The sequence below is a fragment of the Callithrix jacchus genome, chromosome 5, assembly GCF_049354715.1.
Source record: "Callithrix jacchus isolate 240 chromosome 5, calJac240_pri, whole genome shotgun sequence".
Classification (NCBI taxonomy): Eukaryota; Metazoa; Chordata; class Mammalia; order Primates; family Cebidae; genus Callithrix; species Callithrix jacchus.
The window spans coordinates 140,388,044-140,410,864 of NC_133506.1; the positions used below are offsets into that span (position 1 = coordinate 140,388,044).

Here is a 22,821-nt window from a genome sequence, read left to right on the forward strand (position 1 = left end):
AGGATCTCACCAAAGTCAACCTCAGTCCCCAGATAGGGCAGGACTGACCGCTAGTTCTCCTTGGCCTGGGAAAGCCAGTGGGGATCAGTGCCTTGGGCAGACCTCACTGCTGTCCCAGACTGATTTTTCCATGTCCTCTTTCATGAGAAATGCACAACTGATATTTTCTTGTAGGGGCCAGAAAAGCATTTTTCAGAGTTTCTTGGCAGCACGTATTGAAGATCTTTGGCTCCCTGGGGCCTTAGCGCATGGAAGGAGGGTGGAGCTGATGGGTCTGCTGGCCATAGCTTGGCAACAGGGGAGCTGTTTGTGGTCTCCAGTTACTCCCTGGCCGGCCAACAGAGCCCTACTATACCCAGCCCTGGCCTCACAACCGGCCTGGCTGCGCACAGTGCTTCCAGCGTGGCGGCCCTGCCCCTTCCTTCCTCTGTGGTCTTATAACTGTTTCCTCTCCCAGCTGCTGGGCTTGTTCCAAAGGGAAAATGAGAGATTGGAAGGCGAACACAAACCGGTCTTCATGACTCGTTACTTCTCTTAAACATTTAGACCACCTGGTATACCTGGGCTGTCTATTAGAATTATCTGGGGAGCTTTTAAAAACTACCAATCCCCAGCTCCATTCTAGAGCAACTGATTCAGAATCTCTGGGGGTGGGGGGACCCTGATAACTATTTTTTATAAGCTAATTTATGTGCCTTCAGGGAAGCCATCCCGTTGGCAATACTGATTGCTTACTAGGTTAATAATGACCTTCGGTACTCATTGGAGGAAATGTAGAAAAAGTCCTGGGCTGGTACGGTCATGAAATTCACATCCACTTGGGAAAATGCCATCATCCAATTATTTGCTATCAGCTGCAAATTGATAGATCCACGGTTAGCCAATGGCTAGCTAGCCTTTAGGAACAGCGCTTCTGTTGTTGACCACGTGGCCAGAAATGGGTTTCTGCTGATTCATTTGAATCAGTGACTCCCCAGCTTAAATGAGTAAAACAGATCACATGGACAGCTCATTAGTGTGGAGAGCTTCTGACTCCTTGGGTGTGGTGTTAAGTCTGAGAATTTGCATTTAAATTTTTTTTTTTTTTTGAGATGGAGTCTTGCTGTCACCAGGCTGTAGTGCAGTGGCATGATCTTGGCTCACTGCAACCACCTCTGCCTCTCAGGTTCAAGCAATTCTTGTGCTTCAGCCTCCGGAGTAGCTGGGACTACAGGTGCACGCCACCGTGCGCAGCTAATTTTTGTATTTTTAGTAGAGACGGGATTTCACTATCTTGGCCAGGATGGTCTTGATCTCTTGACTTCTTGATCCACCCACCTTGGCCTCCCAAAGTGCTGGGATTACAGGCATGAGCCACTGCACCCAGCCTAAATTTTTTTTTTTTAATTTAAAAGTTTTGAGCTATAGATATATCTATATATCTGTTTTTGTTTTTATTTTTTTGAGACAGTTACATTCTGTTACCTAGAGTGCAGTGGTGTGATCATGGCTCACTGCAACCTCCGCCTCCCAGGTTCAAGCAACCCTCCCACCTCAGCCTAAGGAGCAAAGACTACAGGCAGGCACCACCACACCAGGCTAAATTTTATTCTTTCAAATATTTTTTGTAGAGATGGGGTCTCACTGTTGCCCAGGGTGGTCTTGGACTCCTGAGCTCAAGTAGCTCTCAAAGGGCTGGCATTACAGGCACGAGCCACCGCACCCTGCCAGAAGCTACATTTTTAACAAGAGTCCCATATAGGCTTCCTGCAGGTGGTCTGAAAACCACATTTTGGAAATCTTGTTTATGCTGCCTTATCTCCTGCAAAGGTTAGTGTTTTTCAGAAGACTCTCAGCTCTTGGAGAGGGATGCTGCATGTCCCTCAGTGTCCCCAGAGGACAGCGGATGTCTTGGTATTACCGTGGTTGTATAACGTCTTGAGATCTGCTGGAGTGAGTCTGCCCCCTCATTCTTTTTCAAAATTGTCTTTAGTATTCTTGGCCTTTTTCTTGTCTCTCTATGAATTTTAGGATTAGCTTGCCAAGTTCTCAGATAAATCTTTCTGGGATTTGGTTAGAATTGCACTGACTTTATAGATTAATTGGAATTTTCCAAGACCTTAGAGACTGAATGTATTGCCAGTGTCTTTTCTAAGCATAAAACATTGGTGAAAATGTCATGTTATCAGCCCTGCCATCAGGACATTGGGGGAAGTGCTCCTCAAATCCATCTCCTTCACTTTGCGGAGAACCAGACAAGGTGGAGTTCTCTGCCCAAGGTTACTGGGTGTTCACTAAACTGGGCCACAGTTTTAGGTCCCAGACTCTTAATGACTCCATTCTCCTTTTTTTTGAGATGGAGTCTTTCTTCTCTGTTGCCCAGGCTGGAGTGCAGTGGCTCGATATTGGCTCACTGCAACCTCTGCCTCCCAGGTTCAAGCGATTCTCCTGCCTCAGCCTCCCAAGTAGCTGTGACTACAGGTGCATGCCACCATGCCCAGCTAATTTTTGTATTTTTAGTAGAGATGGGGGGTTTTACTATATTGTTCAGGCTGGTCTTGAACTCCTGACCTCATGGTTCACTGCCTCTGCCTCCCAAAGTGCTGGGATTACAGTGGCATAAGCCACTGCACCCGGCCTCCATCCTCCCTTTTTAAGAGAGTCTGGGTTGAACTCATCGACCTTCTGATCTGACAAGCCACGCTACCCAGGCAGCCTGTCTCCATGGACACATTTCGGTGCTAGCCAGAGTTAGAGAAGGCATTTCCCCACATTGTTCCTGGGCTGGGGTCTTTCCACTGCTGTGAGAGAAACAGTCATCCTGAGCCCCTGCTGCTCTGAAATAATTTCATGTTTTGCAAGGTTGGAGGGTGAGCCCCATCAAGGTGCATGTGCCAACCAGTGCCCCAGCTATCCTTGGGCATCAGTTAGAGGACACATCAGGTGGCCCAATCCTCCCTCGGAATGTGTTCATTGTTTTCTGAGCTCCGGAGCCGCTTCAAATTGTTTCCTACTACGTCTGGCCCCAGGGGAAGGGCTCTTTTTCTGTCTCTGCTGTCACTTACATTCCTCTCCTAGCTCAGTTTCCATCACCTCTAATCATCCCTGGAGGACTCGTCCTTTGTTCCTGGATTAAGCCGGCCACCTGTCACTCGCTCAAGCCAAGCTTCCCACATGGCCAGGGACACTTCTGAGATCCCATGAGAGGGGAAAACTTGATGTGTTTCAAGCTTCAGCAGAGCAGCACGCAGAAAATGTGAAGACAAAAGAATGGCCGCAGGAGGAGCGGTGCAGGGCAGAATGCCGTTTGGTGGCTTGTCCCTGTTTACTAAGGGAAAAGGCTCCCGTTGCAGTTTCTTGCTGGGTTTTCTTTTTTCTTTCTTTCTTTCTTTCTTTTTTTTTTTTTTGCGGCAGCGTTCCTTAACCATAAAGCCCACCTAGCTGTTGGTGTCCGCAGACTCCAGGCAGGAGGCTAGGGTGAGGGACTTAGGATCTGTGTCTGCGCCAACGAGGACCCAGGGCTTCTCTGTGACCTCTTTTCTGTGTCCCCGCTGGGTCCTTTTGAAGACGCCAGCCTTGTCTTTCTGCTTCTCTGGGGCTGCAGGCCTTATGCCGCTGCATGAGTAGATGTATGGCACCCCCCTTGGCGGCACCTTCCATTGTGAGAGAACAGCCTGAAACCTGCCGCTGTTCATGCCTCTGACCTCCCACGGCCCAGGGAGCCATGGTAGGAGGTGTCTTGTCAGAGGCCTCAGCCTGGAGGCCTCCCAGTGGTGGGGCAATGTCAGCCCCAAGCCCACTAGGCGGCTACAGATGATTGGTTGGCCAGTGAAACTCTGACCCTGACTGCATCCAAGCCACTGTCACCTACAAAACTACTGGGAGTGACGCCTGAGTGACAGTTTCATGAAGAGCTCACAGGATGGTGAGACATTAACAGTCACCTACATACAGAGGGCATGGAAAGACCAGTCCCACGTGACGAGAATTCAGAGGGCCCAGTGATCCCCTTAGGTCAAATCATCCCACACGTTGAGGAGACTGAGTCCACGGAGGAATGCCTGACCCGCTCGCCCGCCCACCGTTGGTCTTCCTGCCGCACCTCCTCTATGCTGTTCTGACGGGGCCTTTCCAAACCCACATCTCATGTGTGTGCAGCTGCCCGGTGCCCTTCGTGAGTTCCCAGAAGCAAGATCACATCCAGACTAACTGCTGTAGTCTCCAGGGCTCCTGTGCACCTCTGAAATAGCTTACCACAGTTTCAGCCTGGTGCATGCCACGTGTGTGTGAGCACACACCCACCTGCCCACATTCACAGATGCCCGCACCCACACCTACCCACCCATGCTCACACAGATGCCCGCACCCACACACACACCCACGCTCATACAGATGCCCGCACTCACACACACACTCACACAGATGCCCGCACCCACACACACCCACCCACGCTCACAGATGCCCATACCCACACCCACCCACCCATGCTCACAGATGCCCGCACCCACACACACCCACCCACGCTCACAGATGCCCACACCCACACCCACCCACCCATGCTCACACAGATGCCCGCACTCACACCCACCCACACTCACAGATGCTTGCACCCACACACACCCACCCACGCTCACACAGATGCCCACACCCACACACACAGATGCCCGCACCCACACACACCCACCCACGCTCACAGATGCCCACACCCAAACCTGCCCATGCTCACAGATGCTTCACCCACACCCACCCACACTCACACAGATGCCTGCACTCAAACACACCCACCCACGTTCACACAGATGCCGACACACACACCTGCCCACGCTTACACAGATGCCCACACACACCTTCCCATGCTCACACAGATGCCCACACGCACACCTGCTCATGCTCACATATACCTACACATCCGCCCACGCTCACACAGATGCCCGCACTCACACCTGCCCATGCTCACACAGATGCCCACACACATGCCCGTGCTCACACCCCTGCCCACACACACATGCCCATGCTCACACCTGCACCCCACATGTCTGTGCTCACACGTGCCCACACACACACACATGCCCATGCTTACACCCCTGGCCCACACACATGCCTGTGCTCACACCTGCCCCCCACACATGCTTGTGCTCACATCTGCACCCCCACATGTTCGTGCTCACCTGCCCACACAGACACATATGCCCATGCTTACACCCCTGCCCACACACACATGCCCGTGCTCACACCCCTGCCCACACATGTCCGTGCTCACACCTCTACCCACACACACATGCCCATGTTCACACCCCTGCCCACACACACATGCCTGTGCTCACACCCCTACCTACACACACACATGCCCGTGCTCACACCCCTGCCCATACTCACACACGCCCATGCTCACACCCCTGCCCACTCACACACACACGCCCATGCTCACACCCCTGCCCACACTCACACCTGTGCTCAAACCTCTGCCCCCCACACACACATGCCTGTGCTCACACTCCTGCCCACACTCACACATGCCTGTGCTCACACCTGCCCACACATATGCCCCTGCTCACGCACCTGCCCACAAACATGCCTGTGCTCACACCTGCTCACGCTCACACACCTGCCCACTCACACCTGCCCACTCGTACACCCACACACCTGCCCACTCACCGACACACACATGCCCATGCTCACACATGCCTACACTCACATCCACACACACCTGCCCAAGCTCACACATGCCTGCACTCACACACACCTGGCCAAACACATACTTGCCCACACACACACCCACAGCTGTCCACATTAACACACACCTGCCCATGTTCACACACCTGCCCATGCTCACACCTGCCCACACTCACACATCATACACCGATGCCCACTCACACCCACAGATGCCCACACTCATACACACCTGCCAATGCTCACACATACATACTTCATGCTCACATGCCTGTGTTCACAACCACAGATACCCACACTCTACACCTGCCCATGCCCACACACATCCCCGCACTCACACACATGCCTGCACTCACACACACCTGCCCATGCTCACACACAGCTGCCCACACTCACACACATGCCCACACACGTTCACGCTCACAATCAAATTTCTGTGATTGTCCCATAAATGATTTTTTTTTTTTGAGACAGAGTCTCACTCTGTCGCCTAGGCTGGAGTGCAGTGGCGCAGTCTCAGCTCACTGCAACTTCTGCCTCCTGGGTTCAAGCGACTCTCCTGCCTCAGCCTCCTGAGTAGCTGGGATTAGAGGCGCCTGCCACCACATCTGGCTAATTATTTTTTGTATTTTTAGTAAAGATAGTGTTTCACCATGTTGGCCAGGCTGGTCGAGAACGCCTGACCTCGTGATCTGCCTGCCCCTGCTTTCTAAAGTGCTGGGATTATAGGCGTGAGCCACCATGCCCGGCCTCCATAAATGATTTTTAAAACTTAAAGTTTTCACTGTATTTTCTTTTTAACACTTCATTTTAAATAATTTCAAACCCACACAACAGTTGTGAAATTAGGACGAATTCCCGTATACCATTTGCCTGGATTCCCCAAATGTCAGCATCATCACTCAGCACAGTGCTCAAGATCAGGGCATGAACACTGACATGACACTGTCATTTGCCCCGCAGGCCTTCTTTAGGGGGTCCCACAAACACCCCTTTCTGCCCTAGGATCCAACCTCTAGTGACCACTGCTTTTGTGGAATGTCCCTGAGTCTGGGTGGGCTGTGTTTGGTAAGTGATCATGCAGGTGGTGACACTGGGAGTGGAAGGGGCTGGCTTCATGTCACTGCGCCAGGACGGCAGGTGTGGGCCCAGCCAGGACACCCCGGTTTGTGTTCCTCTACTTGGGGCTCTCATGTGCAGGTTCCCTCCCTCTTGTTTTTCTCCCAAAACCACACGGGATATGTCAAGTTTCCTACATTCTGTTTTTGCTGGTCACATCCTCATAGTGCCATTTCTCCCTATTTCTGTTAACCAGGCCCCATCAAGTTCAAGTTCAGGTTTGACCCAGCTCCCTCGAGCCTTTCGTGGACCGAAGATGCACCCAGTTACCACCATCAGCCTTCTCCCTGGGAAGTTGGTGCACCCTGCTCTCCTCTGCCTCTATTTGTTCTCCCCCATGTGCCCGCCCCTGCATCATCTTATTTAACCACCATCTATCAGCAGACAACTTAAAGCGCTGCCTTCAACCAAGAGCTCCTTCTGGGGCTCCAGACCATCTTCCACTCCATAGTCTGAGGGCTTTTTCTAAAATTCCATCTGAGGGGGACTCTTTCTCCTTGTACTTCCTAGTGGTGACAGTCCTTCGACCCTGTGTTTTGACCTCAGACCGAAATGCCCTTCTCCCTTCTTCACCTGGATAAATTCCCCAGGAGCTACCCGGTGGCCACGGGAGGAGTGAGCACACTCTGTTCACCAGCGCCTTTATCCCCAGAGAGTGAGTGCTCAGGTACATGTGTTTCGTCTGTAGCCCCATTGCCTGAAACGGCACTCAGATATTTGTGGGATAAATGTTGAAAGCGATTGGAGATATTACAAATCCTAGGTATTTAGGATTTCCTTTTCCTTCTAGCATTAAGTCAGGGTCTTATACTGACCTCAGGGTATAGGAACAGGAAGCTGGTACAGCCCAGGATCTGCTTCACCTGCTTCCCGGCTCCAGAGTTCCTCCTCTAGAGGGTGCTGTGACAGGCACATCAGGGCACCAGGAGCAATCACAGCTCAGTCCCTGCCCTTCCCAAGCAGGGCAGACTAGGATCATGTGTGTTCACAGGTTATGAGCACATGGGGAAGGAAGAAGCTCAACTTGAGGGCATCTGAAAACTCTTAAGATAATGAATTGGACCTTAAAATATGGCAAGACTTCATGGAATTGACAGTGGCTTGGGGAAGGGGGCATCCTGGCCATGGGGCCTGCCAGGGGCCTTTCAGAGGGAGAGGATGGCTTCATCCGTCCTTGTGTGGATAAAGCTATTGTGCCTCAGAGGCCCCCATCCTCAGAACTGAGGAAATAGCAGCCACAGGAGCTGAAAAATAATTTTTTTCCAGCCTGGGAAACACAGTGAAGCACTCCCTCTACAAAAAATAGAAAAAAATTAGCTGGACATGGTGGTGCACACCTGTAGTCACAGCTGCTCGGGAGGCTGCGGTGGGAGGATCACTTGAGCCAGGGAGGTCAAGGCTGCAGTTAGCCATGATGGTGGCACTGCACTCCAGCCTGGGTGACAGGCCTCACTCTGTAACCCAGGCTGGAGTGCAGCAGCATGAGAACTGTAAATAAAATTTAAAAAAACCTACAACTATTTATTTGTGTGTGTGTTGGAGGGAAGCATGAATAAATTAAGTCAGATTTAGCTTTTTTGTGTTTTTGCTTCAGAACCAACTTGTGCATTTTGCAGGCAGTCCCCACCGCCCTCTCCAATGCCTTCACCCTGGACTCCCACCTCGGGAGCTCGCTGCCAGCAGGGCCACCTGGCCAAGCTCCTGATCTCTGCACTGCCCCATCCTCTGGCCACCCCAACTGGAAGCCTTGGAGTCATTGCTGAGTTTCCCTCCGACCTCATCCCCCACATTCGAACAGTGGCCTGGTGCTTGGAAACGCCCCTCTGGGGTTCAGGGAGCACAAGAGGTGACTGGGTGTGTCACCAGTTTCCTCTGCCTGGACCCAGAACGGCCTCAGGCTCTTCCCACACAAGGCTCCCCGACAGGCCTCCTCCTTAAGACCTAGAACCTAGGTGCCACTGGGTCCATTTCCAGTGGCAAGAACACACTGCTTCTAGCTGCTTCACCTCCCAGGCATGCTGTAGCCCCTCAGACACAAATGGAGGAGAATCCTGTGCCTTCCTGAGCACCCCCCTTCACAGGCCACTGAAAGCTGGCACTGAATCCCCGAGATGGAGAAAGCTCTCCTCCTTCCCTCCTGTGAGATCCCTGGGAGCCAGAGGCTCCCAGTCCAGTCAGCACTGTCTGCCCCCAGCCCCTCTTTCTCTAGACCTGCCCCAAGCCTGTCCTTGAAACCCACCATACCTGTCCCCATCCTAGGCCCCATGTGGATGCGTCCCTTGGGGGCTGCACAGCCTTGCAGTGGGGGGGCGGCGGCTCTGGGGCCCTGGGCAGACAGGGCACCTCATTCTGTTCTGGTGGCACCTATGCGCACCCATGCAGGTGGCATAGATTTTTCTGAGCACATTACCCCAGACTCTGGAAGTAGTTTTCCGGTCTGGGTCAGGGTCGGCAAGAAGCGAAAGGAAGCGCGCAGCGGATCTGCCGTCTGCGGGGCCTCGCACGCACCTGCCCGCAGGCTGAGGGAGCACAGGACGGTCCCTGCAGCCCTCCCCGGTGCCTCTAACCAGGGATCTCAGCGCTCGGCGCCGGGCTGCCCCCAGGCGTGACCTCAGCCGTTCTCTCTCCCTGCAGAATATCCTACGACCCGGCGAGGTACCCCAGGTACCTGCCCGAAGCTTACTGCCTGTGCCGGGGCTGCCTGACCGGGCTATTCGGCGAGGAGGACGTGCGCTTCCGCAGCGCCCCGGTCTACATGCCCACCGTCGTCCTGCGCCGCACCTCCGCCTGCGCCGGCGGCCGTTCGGTCTACACCGAGGCCTACATCACCATCCCCGTGGGCTGCACCTGCGTCCCCGAGCCGGAGAAGGACGCAGACAGCATCAACTCCAGCATCGACAAACAGGGCGCCAAGCTCCTGCTGGGCCCCAATGACGCGCCCGCTGGCCCCTGAACCCCGGTCCTGCCCTAGGAGGTTTCCCGAGGCGCCTACGCTGGAGCCGCCTAGAGGGTTCGACCTCTGCAGAGAGCCCACCGATCAAACCGAGCGCCTGAGCACCAGCGCCCCCTTTCCATGGAGACTCAACAGCTTCATCTGACATGGGCATCCCTGGCTTGCTTTTAGCTACTACATGCGAGCAGGCTGGAAGCTGATAGAAAACGATCCGGCACGAGCATCCTGTGTGTGCCAGGCATGGAGGGTTTGGAAGAGTTCACGGAGGCTTCTAGAGGAACCTCCCAGGTTGGCTGCTGCGGGTGCAAGGCGTGACCCACCGCTGCGTGCTTGCCAAAGAGATAGGGACGCATATGCTTTTTAAAGGAATCTAAAAGTAATTTTAAGTAGAGCGACTATATACCTACTTTTTAAATCAACTGTTTTGAATAGAGGCAGAGCTATTTTATATTAGCAAATTAGAGTTACTCTATTACATTTCTTACTTGACATATAAACATTGTTTTTTACTTCTGGAAGTTTTTAAAGCATAATTGGAATCCTTGGATAAATTTTTTAGCTGGCACACTGTGGCCTGGGTCTCTGAATTCAGCCTGTCACTGACGGCTGACAGTGATGAAATGGACATGTCTGATCTGACCCACTCTTTCTTCCCCTGAATGTCTTCACTGGCCTCCAGGTGGACCAAAGGGATGCACAGGCATGCCCCAGGGCCTGCTAAGGGTTCCAGAGGTCTCAGACTTGGTTTTAGTCATGAGTACATACACTCAGTCTCAAACTTGTACAATTTCTTTTCCCTTTTGATAGCCACTGGGGCGAATCTGTGGTTAAGAGGTGGTAAGATAAGAAGTGGAACATGACATCTTTGCCAGTTGTCGGGAAGAATCCAAGCAGGTACTGGCTTAGTTGTAAGGGCTTTGGGAGCAGGCCAAATATGAGGAGAAAGTGCGCCACATTAGAATCTGCAGAGATCAATCTGGAGGCTTCTGTTTCTACATTCCGCCATGAGAGCTAGGTCCTTGCTCTTTTGTTCAGATTGAAAATCTGTCTCTGAACACAGTTATTTGCAAAAGTTGAAAGTTTTTAAAAATCATTAAAACAATCTTTCTGAAAGATACACTGGCTGTGTGTATTTCTCCCAAATCTCCTTGATGGGCCAGACTGGTCGTTAAAGGAAATCATGTGTGACCTAAGGTCTTCACTTTATCCTGAGGTTTCAATTCATCAAGCTTTGATTTGGTCTTAGAAAGATCAACTAGTCAGGTAAGATTGATGTCATGGATCCCCTGTGACACCCTCAAGGCCAGGAGATGTCTTTTATTCACATGCATTTTGCTCCCAAGCTTCAGCTACTGCAGAAAGACCAACCGGCAGCCATAGTTTGATCCAGATGAATGGGTCCCTCAGAGACTTTTGGCTCCCACTAAAACCGACAGAAACTGTGCATGCAAAACACATCACCAAGCAAAATCCACACTGTCTGAATAAAAAATTCAAAACGGAAAGCAGTAGCTATGGGTAGCTCCACACACTCTGGGAAATTTTATTTCCCCATTCAAACTCTGAGGGGAAAAGAGGGGGATCCTCTGGTGGTGATATGTCTAGAACACATTCCTGTCCAGGAACCAGAAGATCCAGAGCAACAACACAAATCCATACGTTAAAAAGAACTGCCCTTTAAAGCAGCGACTTGAGTGCTGTTTCCATCATCGCTGCTGTTGTCTAACCTTTTCCAGGTCACTCCTCAAATGTAAACAATACAAGCATTGGAGGAAGGGCACACAAGAACAGGAAATTACCTGCATGGGGAAAATGTCATGATTTTATTCACTGCATTAATGATTAGTTTAACTAACCTCAGCTTCCTAAAAGGTAGCACATTCCCAACACAAGACATGAGCTTTCTGTCCTAAGATCCAGAAAGGCAGCCTCTGTTTTTCCTCTGTACCGTACATTCATCCACTTAGTGATGCTCTACTGGGCACCTGCCTGGATCCAGTCACCCAGCTCCTGCAAGGCCGCCGCGAGCAAGAGGGTCTCCCGCCTCCACTAAAACGATGAAAAGGCAATGCTGCTCTAGCACCTTGCACCTGGGTACTGCTCTATGAACCCGCTCCCTTCACCTCACTAAGCTTCATTTTCCTTCTGTGTGAAATGAGGTCACAGCACCCCCCTGTTAGAGTCCCTGTGAGGATTCAGCACTTCTGATAAAGCACCTGGCACACAGTGGGCACGAACACATCACCCCAGTCATTTATAAGCCGCACTGAAAACAAACATCAAGCTAAGGCTTCTGCATGTCATGTTGCTTTAGGAGGCATCTGTCACTTACAAGTGACTTTTTTTGTATAAAAGATAAATTTAAAATAAAATCTCTGGGCTGGGTGTACTGGCTTAACCCTGTAATCCCAGCACTTTGGCAGGCGGATCACCTGAGGTCAGGAGTTCAAGACCAGCTTGACCAACACGGTGAAACCCCATCTCTACTACAGATACAAAAAATTTAGCTGGGCATGGTGGTGCGTGACTATAATCCCAACTACTTGGGAGGCTGAGGCAGGAGAATCACTTGAACCCAGGAGGTGGAGGTGCAGTGAGCCAAGATCACACCACTGCACTCCAGCCTGGAAAACAAGAGTGAAACTCCTTCTCGGGGGGAAAAAAAAAGAAATCACTGACAAAAAAGAAAACAAAATCTAGAACTTTCACTGGGCAGCAGCATTTAAATAGAATATCTGAAAATTACAGGTGGTGGCTAAGTTTGGGAAGGTACTGTTTTAATGAATAATAAGATCTTCCTGGGACAGAATTTTGTTCTCTTGTTAAAACTGAAAGTTTTTTTTTGGGGGGGGGTGCAGAGATGGGAGGTAGGTATTGTGTTTTATCAAACAAATAAGGAGGTTTACTGGCTAGAGAAATTGTGCCAGCCAAAGTTCAAAGACATCTCCCCACTCCCAGATCCACTTGGCTTATCTCACACATCTCCCTCCATGCACAGGCTTTGTAGAGGAGTAACACACAATACTGTACATTTCAGAGCTTCTTTCCCTCCTTCAAGAAATGCATGTTTCCTTCACATGAATTCTACCTGGAGGATTCTGTGGAAACCCTTAGAATGGAGATGCTTTGCTGGTTACCGAATATATATATATATATTTTTTTTTTTTGAGATGGAGTCTTGCTCTATTGCCCAGGCTGGAGTGCAAATGGCACGATCTCAGTTCACTGCAACCTCTGCCTCCTGGATTCAAGCAATTCTCCTGCCTCAGCCTCCTGAGTAGCTGGGATTACAGGTGCCCACCACCATGCCTGGCTAATTTTTTGTATTTTTAGTAGAGATGGGGTTTCACCGTGTTAGCCAGGCTGGTCTCGAACTTCTGACTCCAAATGATCCACCCACCTCAGACTCCCAAAGTGGTGGGATTACAGGTGTGAGCCACTGCACCAGCCCCCAAGTGATAATATTTCAATTATGTGGTTGTTCTATAAAAATGGAATCATGTGGGAACAGCAATCCAAAACACTCTGCAAATACCAGCAGTTCCACAGTCAGGGACCAGTTATCTCATTATGTCTTATTGCATCTCTTTCAGCAGGGAAATCATCATTTTTAGTAACTGGTGCTAGCTCTGATTTTCGGAAGGAATAGAAGGGGAAAGAGTATGTTACCCCATCTGAAATGGGGTGTTAAAGTTACCCCTGCCTTTCATCTGTTCTTGCTGTTCAGGTCCTCATCACCCCAGACACATATCTGAGGAGTTTCTGCAAAGTACTGGAATTTTGTTAGCAAAACAGAAATTATTATTCTGCCCCTCCCCACTCATCGGGAAGGACTTAAAAAGACGTGGATTGAAACATTCCTTTTAGGCCGGGCAAGGTAGCTCACGCCTATAATCCCAGCACTTTAGGAGGATGAGGCAGGTGGACCACGAGGTCAGGAGATCACGAAGTCATCCTGGCTAACATAGTGAAACCCCATCTCTACTAAAAATACAAAGAATTAGCTGGGCATGGTAGCCTGTAGTCCCAGCTTTAAAAATCACTCTTTTTGGCTGGGCACAGTGGCTCACCCCTGTAATCCCAGAAACTTTGAGAGGCCGAGACAGGTAGATCACCTGAGATCAGGAGTTCAAGACCAGCCTGGCCAACATAGTGAAACCCTGTCTCTACTAAAAACACAAAAGTTTTATTTTTTATAAATAAAAAATTACAAAAAATTTTTGGTAAAAATTCAGGAGGCTGAGGCAGGAGAACTGCTTGAACCTGGAAGGCAGAGGTTGCAGTGAGCCAAGATCATGCCACTGAACTCCAGCCTGGGAGACAGAGCAAGACTCCACCTCAAAAATCAAACAAACAAACAAAAAACATTCCTTTTAACCTTTGCAGTGCTTTGCTAAGGTACAGGAGGTGAGGGTGCCTTGGGGTTCCGGATGGCATGACTGACTGTGAGCATTGCTCAACCCGATGCCTCCCACTGATTAACTGCCCCAAGGAACACTCTAGGCCTAATGAGTTTTATTTCTTTTTTAATATAAGGTTGCAGAAGTATAGATGGCCTTTTATGAAACCTAGAAGTGGATCATATATAAACACAGATTTCCTAAAGTCAAAATCATGCTGGGGTCCAAAGCCATGAAACATGTTGGCTGCTTATTAAACAAAAAAATGTCATTACCTCACTTCATAAGCCTCCTAAGTTACAATGTATATACATTTTTTGACAGGAATCCAGCTTTGTTCCTTCTCTCCCTCGCCGCCTGTAAGGAAATAAGGTTTCTCTTCAACTAAATGTTGGATTTATAGTGCAATTGCAATTCTGTTATTTCTAGACTACTATTTTCCCACAGTTCCTAAGTTAAACATTGCATTTCTGTATGTAATTTGTTACTATAATGTAACAAATTATAGTAACCCCTGCCGGCCTTATTATTATTAACAAAATATAACAAACAAAATATCCCCTACCTTATTATTTCCATATGTAGTTTGCTCTGTATGTAGTATGTAACAAATTACATACAGAGCAAACTACATATGGAAATAATAAGGTAGGGGTTATTTTTTAAAGAACACTTCCTGAATACAGAGGCCAGGTGCTTGTACACTGATAAAAAATACCAATGTCTCATAAAAACAGTGACTTTTCGGGTTTATTTTGAGAAGTTGTTTTGTTCTTGTCACCCAGGCTGGAGTGCAATGCTGCGATCTCAGCTCACTGCAACCTCTGCCTCCCAGGTTCAAGTGATTCTCTTGCTTCAGCCTCCGAGTAGCTGGGAATACTGGGAATACAGTTGCCTGCCACCACACCCAGCTAATTTTTGTATTTTTAGTAGAGACAGGGTTTCACCATGTTGGCCAGGTTGGTCTCGAACTCCTGACCTCAGGTGATCTGCCCATCTCGGCCTCCCAAAGTGCTGTAATTATAGGTGTGAGCCACTGCACCCCGCCTCCTTTCACATTTGTTGGCCAAAGCAAGTCATATGAGGTGGGGAAGTATAATCCTTTCCCAGAAAGAGGGTGTTAATTTTTCAGAAAGTTTTTATTTTGAAATGATTGTACATTCCCAGGAAATTGCAAAAATATACCAATAGGTCTTATGCCCTTCACCCAGTTTACCTAATGGTAACATCTTATGCAATTACAGTGCAATGCCACAATCAGAAAATGGACACTGGCTCAACCCACAGACCCCATTCTATGTTCAGCAGTTTCACACGAGCTCATCTGTGTGTGTGTGTTTCTACCCAATGCTACCACATGTGCAGATTCACGAAGCCACCACCACAGACAAGACAAAGAACATGCCTGCACCAAGGGGAACTCCCTTTGTGGTCTGCCCATCCCCTTCGCCCCATCCTGATATTCCCCGTGCACCCACAAATCTCTCCTCCCTGAGAATGTCACACCTGGAAACATCCAGTGCGTGACCTTTGCAGAGCGGCTCTTTCACTCAGCATGACGCCCTGGAAACTCAGCCGTGCTGTGTGCTCACTTCCGATTGCTGAGGTGTCCTCTGGGGTATGCACAGAGGAATATTTTCTGAATAGTGAGAATCTAGCATACTCCCCAGCTCCATTTTTTTTGGTCCTGGTGTTTGATTTACACATGGCACTTTCATTTTCTTGGGCAGTTCAGATGGAAGGTGCTGAAGCTGAGCCACGTGGGGAGGGCACCTGGGCACCTGTCATCGCTCGCAGCCTCCCTAGAATCTGGAGGAGGAGGAGAGCCCCAAGAAGCACTCAGACACTAGTTATTGGATTATTACCTATTTCATGGAGGTAAGTCTGTCTCCTTGGAGGGCTGGTGTGGGACATGGGGGTGGGAGTCCTCACAAGTCCTAGGATGCTACCAGACTTCTCTGGCTCGAGGCAGAGGCCACGATCCTGTCTCATTCAGGAGCCCTTGGGCAAGCCACGCAACTGTTCTGTTAAATGAGGAGAGTAGATCAAACAGGTTCTAAGGTTTCTTCCAGCTTGAATTCCATGGACTCAGGTTGGCACAAGACTGAGCTCTAGGGAGGCCCTCCCTAAGGAAACAATAATGAAGGTCATGTACTTTATTCTGGAAATCAGGCCAGGGACAGCTCCAGTTTGGGGGGAAGGGGAAGAGGTTATAACTTTTCAATCTACTAGGAAAATTAAAAAAGGGGAATGTGAGAGGGTTCCCTCCTGTGTTATGTCACCAGCTGTAATTAGATCAGACAGTCCAGCCCAGAATCGTAATTCACATAACAGCGAAACTCATTTGCCAAGTTCCGGGTGTGTTTTGGAATAAACGTGCACATCTTCACTCCAAGGAGTTCTGCTGCCTGTTCTTCCATGATGGCCCCTGAAGAGAACAAAGCAAGTGAATCCAGAGAGTGACAGCCCAGCCGGAGCTCAGTGCATTCTGAGCTGTGAGAGGGGCTCTAGGAGGACCACCGGGAGTAATTAGGTGACAATTCACAAGTTGGTGGAGGGGGAGCAAGTCTTCTTTACATTCCCTTTCACCTTCTCCAACGTTTTTGCAATTTACCAACTTTTTCCCAGCCTTTTTTATTGAATGAATAATTTTCCTACCTCTGCAGAGCCAGGACACTTAGAAATTTAGAAGCAGATTATACACACACACACATACATACACACACACACACATACATACATATATATATATATATATATATGAAAACAAAAATAATTACTAAAAACTAACATTTCCCAGTGTTGAGCCAAGAGCCTTTTTCAATAATATCCAATCTTGTAAATAGGTGCAAACGCATTCCCACTACCTTTTGCCATCTCCTCCCAATTTCTCCCTGCCCCGGGCCCTCCATGCACAGCCAGCTCCCCTGACACATCCGGTAAGAGGTGGCATCCATAGCCCTGATTCCCGCCCTCTCTTCCCCTCCACACTCGAGCAGAGTGAGCTCTCCCGACTTCATCTTCAAACCAACTCTTTGATGCCCCTGCCCTGTCCTCCTTGCAGGCCACCGCCTTCTCTGGGGTGGTGGACACCACCGGTGCTGAGAAGTAAAGAGATCGGTCAGTTGGTAACATTTTAGTTCTCAGCAACAGCCTGTGGTGCCCAGGTCCACGCTCCCCAAAACCTTTTCGGTCAAGCTAAAGCGAATATCTTACATCTTCAGACAAGTTCCGTTCTGCCATCTTGGGCTTCCAAAGAAAGCCCCAACGCCCACCAACCCTCTGTTAGACACTGGGGGCTTCCTACCTCGATACTGTCCTTGTGGGCGGCTGCAACCGTGGCTCCTGACCTTCAGGTCCCTGGGGCAGAGTGCAGGTGCCTGGGTCTCTGTTACTCTTCTCAGAGTTAGTGCTTCCTGTCTTTGGTCTATTTCACTATTATTTTTTTTTAAAGAATCCCCTAAAACTAAAATGTACACTCCATGAGGCCAGAGCACTGCCTGCTGGAGCACAGAGCAAAGGAAGCAGTGGAGTGAACGAGCGTGCAGGGAACTGCGGCATGTGTGCAGAGTGGCCCTCCCCACATATGCAGCTCCGTGGCACCAGAACAGGCCCCCTGGGGCTCCACTCCTGGCCCAGCCCTGCTCTCAGCAGGATGCCCAGGGGACACACAAGGCTCTGACGGACTGGGGTATAGTGCCCGGAACAGTACTCAGGGGTGTGGACACCACAAGTGCCCAGAAGTAAAGAGACTGGCCAGTTGGCAACATTTTAGTTCTCAGATTTTTCTTTTTTGAGGCAGTCTTGCCCTGCACCCAGGCTGGAGTGCAGTGGCATCATCACAGCTCACTGTAGTCTCCACCTCCTGGGATTAAGCGATCATTCCACCTCTACCTCCCAAATGGCTGGGACTATAGGCCCACACAACCACGCCTGGCTGATTTAAAAATTTTTGTTTTTAAAAATAGCAAGGGGTCTTGCTATGTTGCCTAGGCCGGTCTAGAACTCCTGGCCTCATGCAATCCTCCCACCTTAAAGTTCTCAGATTTACTCTATTGAATTTTGCCATACCTGCCTTAAGAAAGTATATCAAACCCAGACTGGTGGTGCATACCTGTAAGTCCCAGCTACATGGGAGGCTGAGGTGGGAGGTTGCTTAGCCCAGTGGTTCGAGGTTACAAAGAAAAACAAAAAAACCTTATCAATCTCACCAGTAAGAAAACTCTTCTACTTTAAGGAACCTAGTCTACTCTTTGAACTCTACAGATTCCAAATTTCTTTTTGATGAAAGTGTAGAGGTTGGATCAAATCCCACTACTACTGATGATGATCAGTAACAGCTGATATTCATCAAGCAGTCACCATGCACCAGACTCAGTGTTGGGTACTTTATGTGTCACTTAATTCTTTAGGACCCTTAATGGCAAAAAATATTATCAGTCCTAGTTTACAGATGAGGAAACCAGGGCACAAAGAGTTAAATAATTTCTTCATAAGTCACACAGGAGGTGGTAGACTCAGGATTTCTTCTTGACCCTTAAGACCTGAATAGCCACTGTCAGTGACTTTCATGAGGCATGAAATGCAGCACCTACCTGTGCACAGCAGAATCTTGCCCTGAGTCAGGTACTTGATGGTTTCTGATGTTTTTCTGAGACATTCCTCCGAAAGATAGGGAGGATCTGCTATGACGATGTCAAAACTATGTGCAGCAATTCTTTTGGGTAAGTCCAATGGATTATTGTAATCATAGAAAATAAACTCCTCTCCATACATGGCAAATCTTTTGTCATATTCAAAGATGTATACAGAAAAGTCTTCTCTGCACATCTCTCTGAGTTTCTGATAAACACTGGGGGTGCTCACACATGCAATTCTAGAAGACAAAATGAACACACTCATGAAACATCTTTAATAGAGAGATTACAGTGTTAACAACTACTTCACTAAAAAATACATATAGGTCCAAATGCTCAGATTTTCTTACAGGAAATAATAATGCAAACTAGTGTAACAGTCAATGTTGAGAAGAAACTTTAGATTATCTCACTTTTAAGGAATTTGGTACTTAAAAGTCTGTATCTTCTTCTACATAGATGATAAAGAGAAGAAAAAGCAAAAAAAAAAAATCTGTATCTTCTTTTGTTGTTGTTGAGATGGAGTCTTGCTCTGTCACTAAGGCTGGAGGGCAGTGGCACGATCTCGGCTCACTGCAACCTCTGCCTCCCGGGTTCAAGCGATTCTCCTGCTACTCCTTCCGAATAGCTGGGATTACAGGCACATGCCACTGCTCCTGGGTAATTTTTTTGTATTGACAGTAAAATGGGGTTTCATCATGTTGGCCAGGCTGGCCTTGAACTCCTGACCTCAAGTGATCTGCCCGCCTCAGCCTTCCAAAGTGCTGGGATTACAGGTGTAAGCCACCGCACCCAGCCTGTAATTTATAAATATCAAGAAACAGGCTAGAAAATGTTAAAAGGAACAGAGATAAGATATTCCACAATGAACAGAGTTCTTGAGTGGGTCTCTAAACTCAGTGTTGAAGTGGGTCTTAATTTGTCATGTGCTGCAAACCATGACCTACAATTTTTGCAGATTACAGTTCAGACTTCTTACGAACCACCTGTCATCCAGGAAGGAAATTCAAAATATTACATGAGATTATAAGCCAAAATTTGAATCTCACCTGCCACCTTCTCCTACAGCTGCAATTGCCTCCTGTGCAAGTCGCAGAGCAGTTTCCTGACTATACCAGAACTGACTCAATTGCTGTAACAGAGAAATGGGTTGATAGCATCTTAGAACTGGTGTACGCTTTGTTCTTTTAATTTACATCTACTATACCAGTGGTCATATATTTTAAAAAAATTTTTGTTTTGAAAATTAATTTTTCTTTGAAATTAAATTAATACAAGCCCCTAATGAGTTAGTGGAATCTAGGCATTGATGCCTATTAACATCACAAAAGGAGACCACCGGTGTTTCCTGATAGAACATACCCACATCTTTGTATGAGTTTTGCCAAAAAAAAAAACTTGAATCTGCTTAAGCTTCTAGGTTCAACTAGCAATGAACAGAACTGCAAACACAGAGGATGGAAGAATGAGTTCACTAACACCAGAGGATACAATTAACAAAATCCAGACTGTGCCCCTTGTCCACAGCCTCATTTTACCTTATACATGTTTCCTAAATTACTTGTTTTTCCCCTTGGGGGCAAGTTTGTTTTTCATTTTGCTCCTTCTTTTTCATCCTGATTGATGATTTTTTAAAACTTTCTAGTGATCTTTAATTATCTATTCATATTTATAAATTAAGCAGGAGTTTAATGAAAAAGGTAGCGTGGTTTTCCTCTGTAATCATATAAACCAATTTCTCCAACAGGCCTCTCTTTTCCCTGAATGGCAGGGCTGGGGGATGCCAATTACGTGGGGCATGCCAACTGGGGGTTCTCTGCTTTAAAAATCTGCTCTGTGTGGGAACAACTCAAATGCCCATCAACTGATGGATGGACAGACAAAATGTGGTACATCCATACAATGGAATATTATTTGGCCATAAAAAGGAACAAGGTACTGATATATGCTATATGGATGAGCCTTGGAAACATTACACTGAACATAAGAAATCAGACACAAAAGGCCTCCATTTATATGAAATGTCCAAAGTAGCAAGTCTACAGAGACAGAAAGTAGATTAGTGGTTGGCAGGCACTGGGAGGATTGGGAAATTAGGAGGTAACAGCTGAAGGACACAGGAGGGTTTCTTTGAGAGGGAATAAAAATATTCTAAAATTGACTGTGGTGATAGTTGGACCCTCCTGTGAATTTACTAAAAACCATTCACTTGTACACTTTTCAAAGATGAATTTATGGTATGTGAATTCTATCTCAACAAAACTGAGATCTACTGAAATAAAGAGAGCTTTACTCAGAGTATGGAGGACTTTTGTACACTTCTTTCCTGAAAGGAGGTGCCTTTTTCCTATGGTGAAGCTCTGAAGTTATCTTAGATTGTATTCTGTGTCTCGTTCTGGCTTTCCTACCCAAATTAGGGCATCCCAAAGCTGATTCTCAGTGAAAACTCCTCTGGGATCAGCCTGGAGGCAAGTACCTCTGATGCTATGTATGCCTGCAGGATACAATCAGAAGAAATAGAAGAGACCAACTGGCCCAAAGATGTCAGCAGGCCATCCTTTAACTAATCACGCAGAAATTGGCCCATGAGCTACTTTTCCCACTTATGTTCTTTTCTGGAGACAGACTCTCATCTGTGCTGCCGTTCTCAGAGAGGCTGGTAGTTTTCTCTGCTGTTCCACAGACCATCTTACATCCATTTTCTTTCTTCCAGAAATTTACTGAAATTCCTGTCAATAGCATCTTTTGTTTCTTTGTTGTTTTTTTAACACTGGAATTATTTTTAAAAAACATCTTTACTCTTCATTTAATGGAAAAGAAAAGTGATCACTGAGGTGACTAGTCCACCATCTTGAGTCGGAAAGTAATAGTTATACTTAGTAGATACATACCCGAATTTTACCTTTTCAAACTTAACTTTGTAACCTAACATTGTAAGGCCTCGTAGCTGCGTTTCTTAAATAAAACGAAGTAACTCTATACTTGACCTGTTTTCAGTATTCTAGAGTTTATTATTTCCCCTTTGACAATGATTTAATTATTCCCGTTGTCAGTGTTACAAACACGCCACAATGACTATTCTAAATATCCCTCTTGTATACATGTGCATATAACTCTGTGTAGACATTTTTAGAAATGGAATTCCTAGTTGCAGGGCATACACAGTTAATATTTTGGTAAATATTGCCAAATTGTCCTCCAAAAAGGTTGGGCCAGTTAAAAAAAACTACCAACAGTATTTTACTCTTTTAATTTGCACTTCTCTATTGTACAGTTGAGCATCTTCTCCTGTATTTAATAATTCATTTTTATTTTTCTTTTGTCAATTGGTTCTAGCCTTCCCTAATTTTTCATGGGGTTTACTGTTTTATTACCGATTTATAGAAGCTCTTTAGATAGTCTGTGAGGAAAAACATGACAGGTAGCCATTAGACCTAGGTACTAGCTATAAGCTAGTCAAATAGAACTAGCTTGTAACTAGTACCTAGGTCCAGGTATTCCCTACTTAACAGAAACTATTTCAAAGAACATCAACATCAGACTGAGTTTTTCCTGTGATGGAGCAAGACAAAAATACGACCATTCTAAAAAATAAAAATTAAAAAAAAAATGACCATTCTGTAATCATATCTGAGTGCAGATAAAAGAAAAACACTGTGCAAATCACAAAAATGATGATGAATATCTCTTTACCAGCTAGCATGAGTGCCTGCTGATATTTTACCAATTACACCTTTACCTTTATTTGATTCCTCCCACCTCCTAGATAATACCTATTCTGGCTTTTAGACAAACTTGCTCCAACACCTAATGCAAGCCAACATCACAAAATAATCTCCTCTTAGCAGCCTCTTACTAAAACGCCCCACAGGCTGCCGGTGGTGCACATCGTCTCTTGTTCCGAGTTTGCCTACAGGTGTGTTTCCTGGTATCTTTGGCTGGTGAACACGGACATCTGGATACTAACCCTTTGCTTTCGAGCATGATACAAATATTTTCTCCTCATCTTTCTCTTGTCTCTTAAACTTGTTTATGGTACCTTCTGTTATCAATAAATTTCTAA

General features: G+C 47.5%; 2 protein-coding genes and 1 long non-coding RNA gene across 8 annotated transcripts in view; 1 reads left to right on the forward strand and 2 right to left on the reverse strand.

Annotated features, from left to right (window-relative positions):
* EEF1AKMT1 (EEF1A lysine methyltransferase 1) overlaps positions 1-22,821 on the reverse strand; it is a 92,129-nt gene that overhangs the window by 26,172 nt on the left and 43,136 nt on the right. For 2 of the 4 annotated variants that reach the window (XM_008998002.5, XM_054256690.2), the window contains exons 3-5: positions 19,808-19,890; positions 18,717-18,997; positions 15,235-16,549 (exon numbers count right to left, since the gene is read on the reverse strand). In XM_008998002.5, coding sequence (XP_008996250.1) covers positions 16,413-16,549; positions 18,717-18,997; positions 19,808-19,890 — 501 coding nt within the window. In that variant the 3' untranslated portion in view covers positions 15,235-16,412. Of the gene's footprint in view, positions 1-15,234; positions 16,550-18,716; positions 18,998-19,807; positions 19,891-22,821 lie in introns of those variants that run through there. The other 2 variants (XM_035302322.3, XM_035302321.3) reach the window with 1 other exon arrangement.
* IL17D (interleukin 17D) overlaps positions 1-22,821 on the forward strand; it is a 38,336-nt gene that overhangs the window by 12,520 nt on the left and 2,995 nt on the right. For 2 of the 3 annotated variants that reach the window (XM_002748883.7, XM_054256689.2), the window contains exon 3: positions 9,403-10,836. In XM_002748883.7, coding sequence (XP_002748929.3) covers positions 9,403-9,721 — 319 coding nt within the window. In that variant the 3' untranslated portion in view covers positions 9,722-10,836. Of the gene's footprint in view, positions 1-9,402; positions 10,837-15,851; positions 16,000-22,821 lie in introns of those variants that run through there. The other variant, XM_035302319.3, reaches the window with a different exon arrangement.
* Positions 11,162-16,127, reverse strand: LOC144582751 (uncharacterized). Its single transcript, XR_013536154.1, has 3 exons — positions 15,987-16,127; positions 14,397-14,478; positions 11,162-11,520 (listed from the first exon to the last, which is right to left on the reverse strand). It is a non-coding gene; the product is annotated as an uncharacterized LOC144582751 (long non-coding RNA).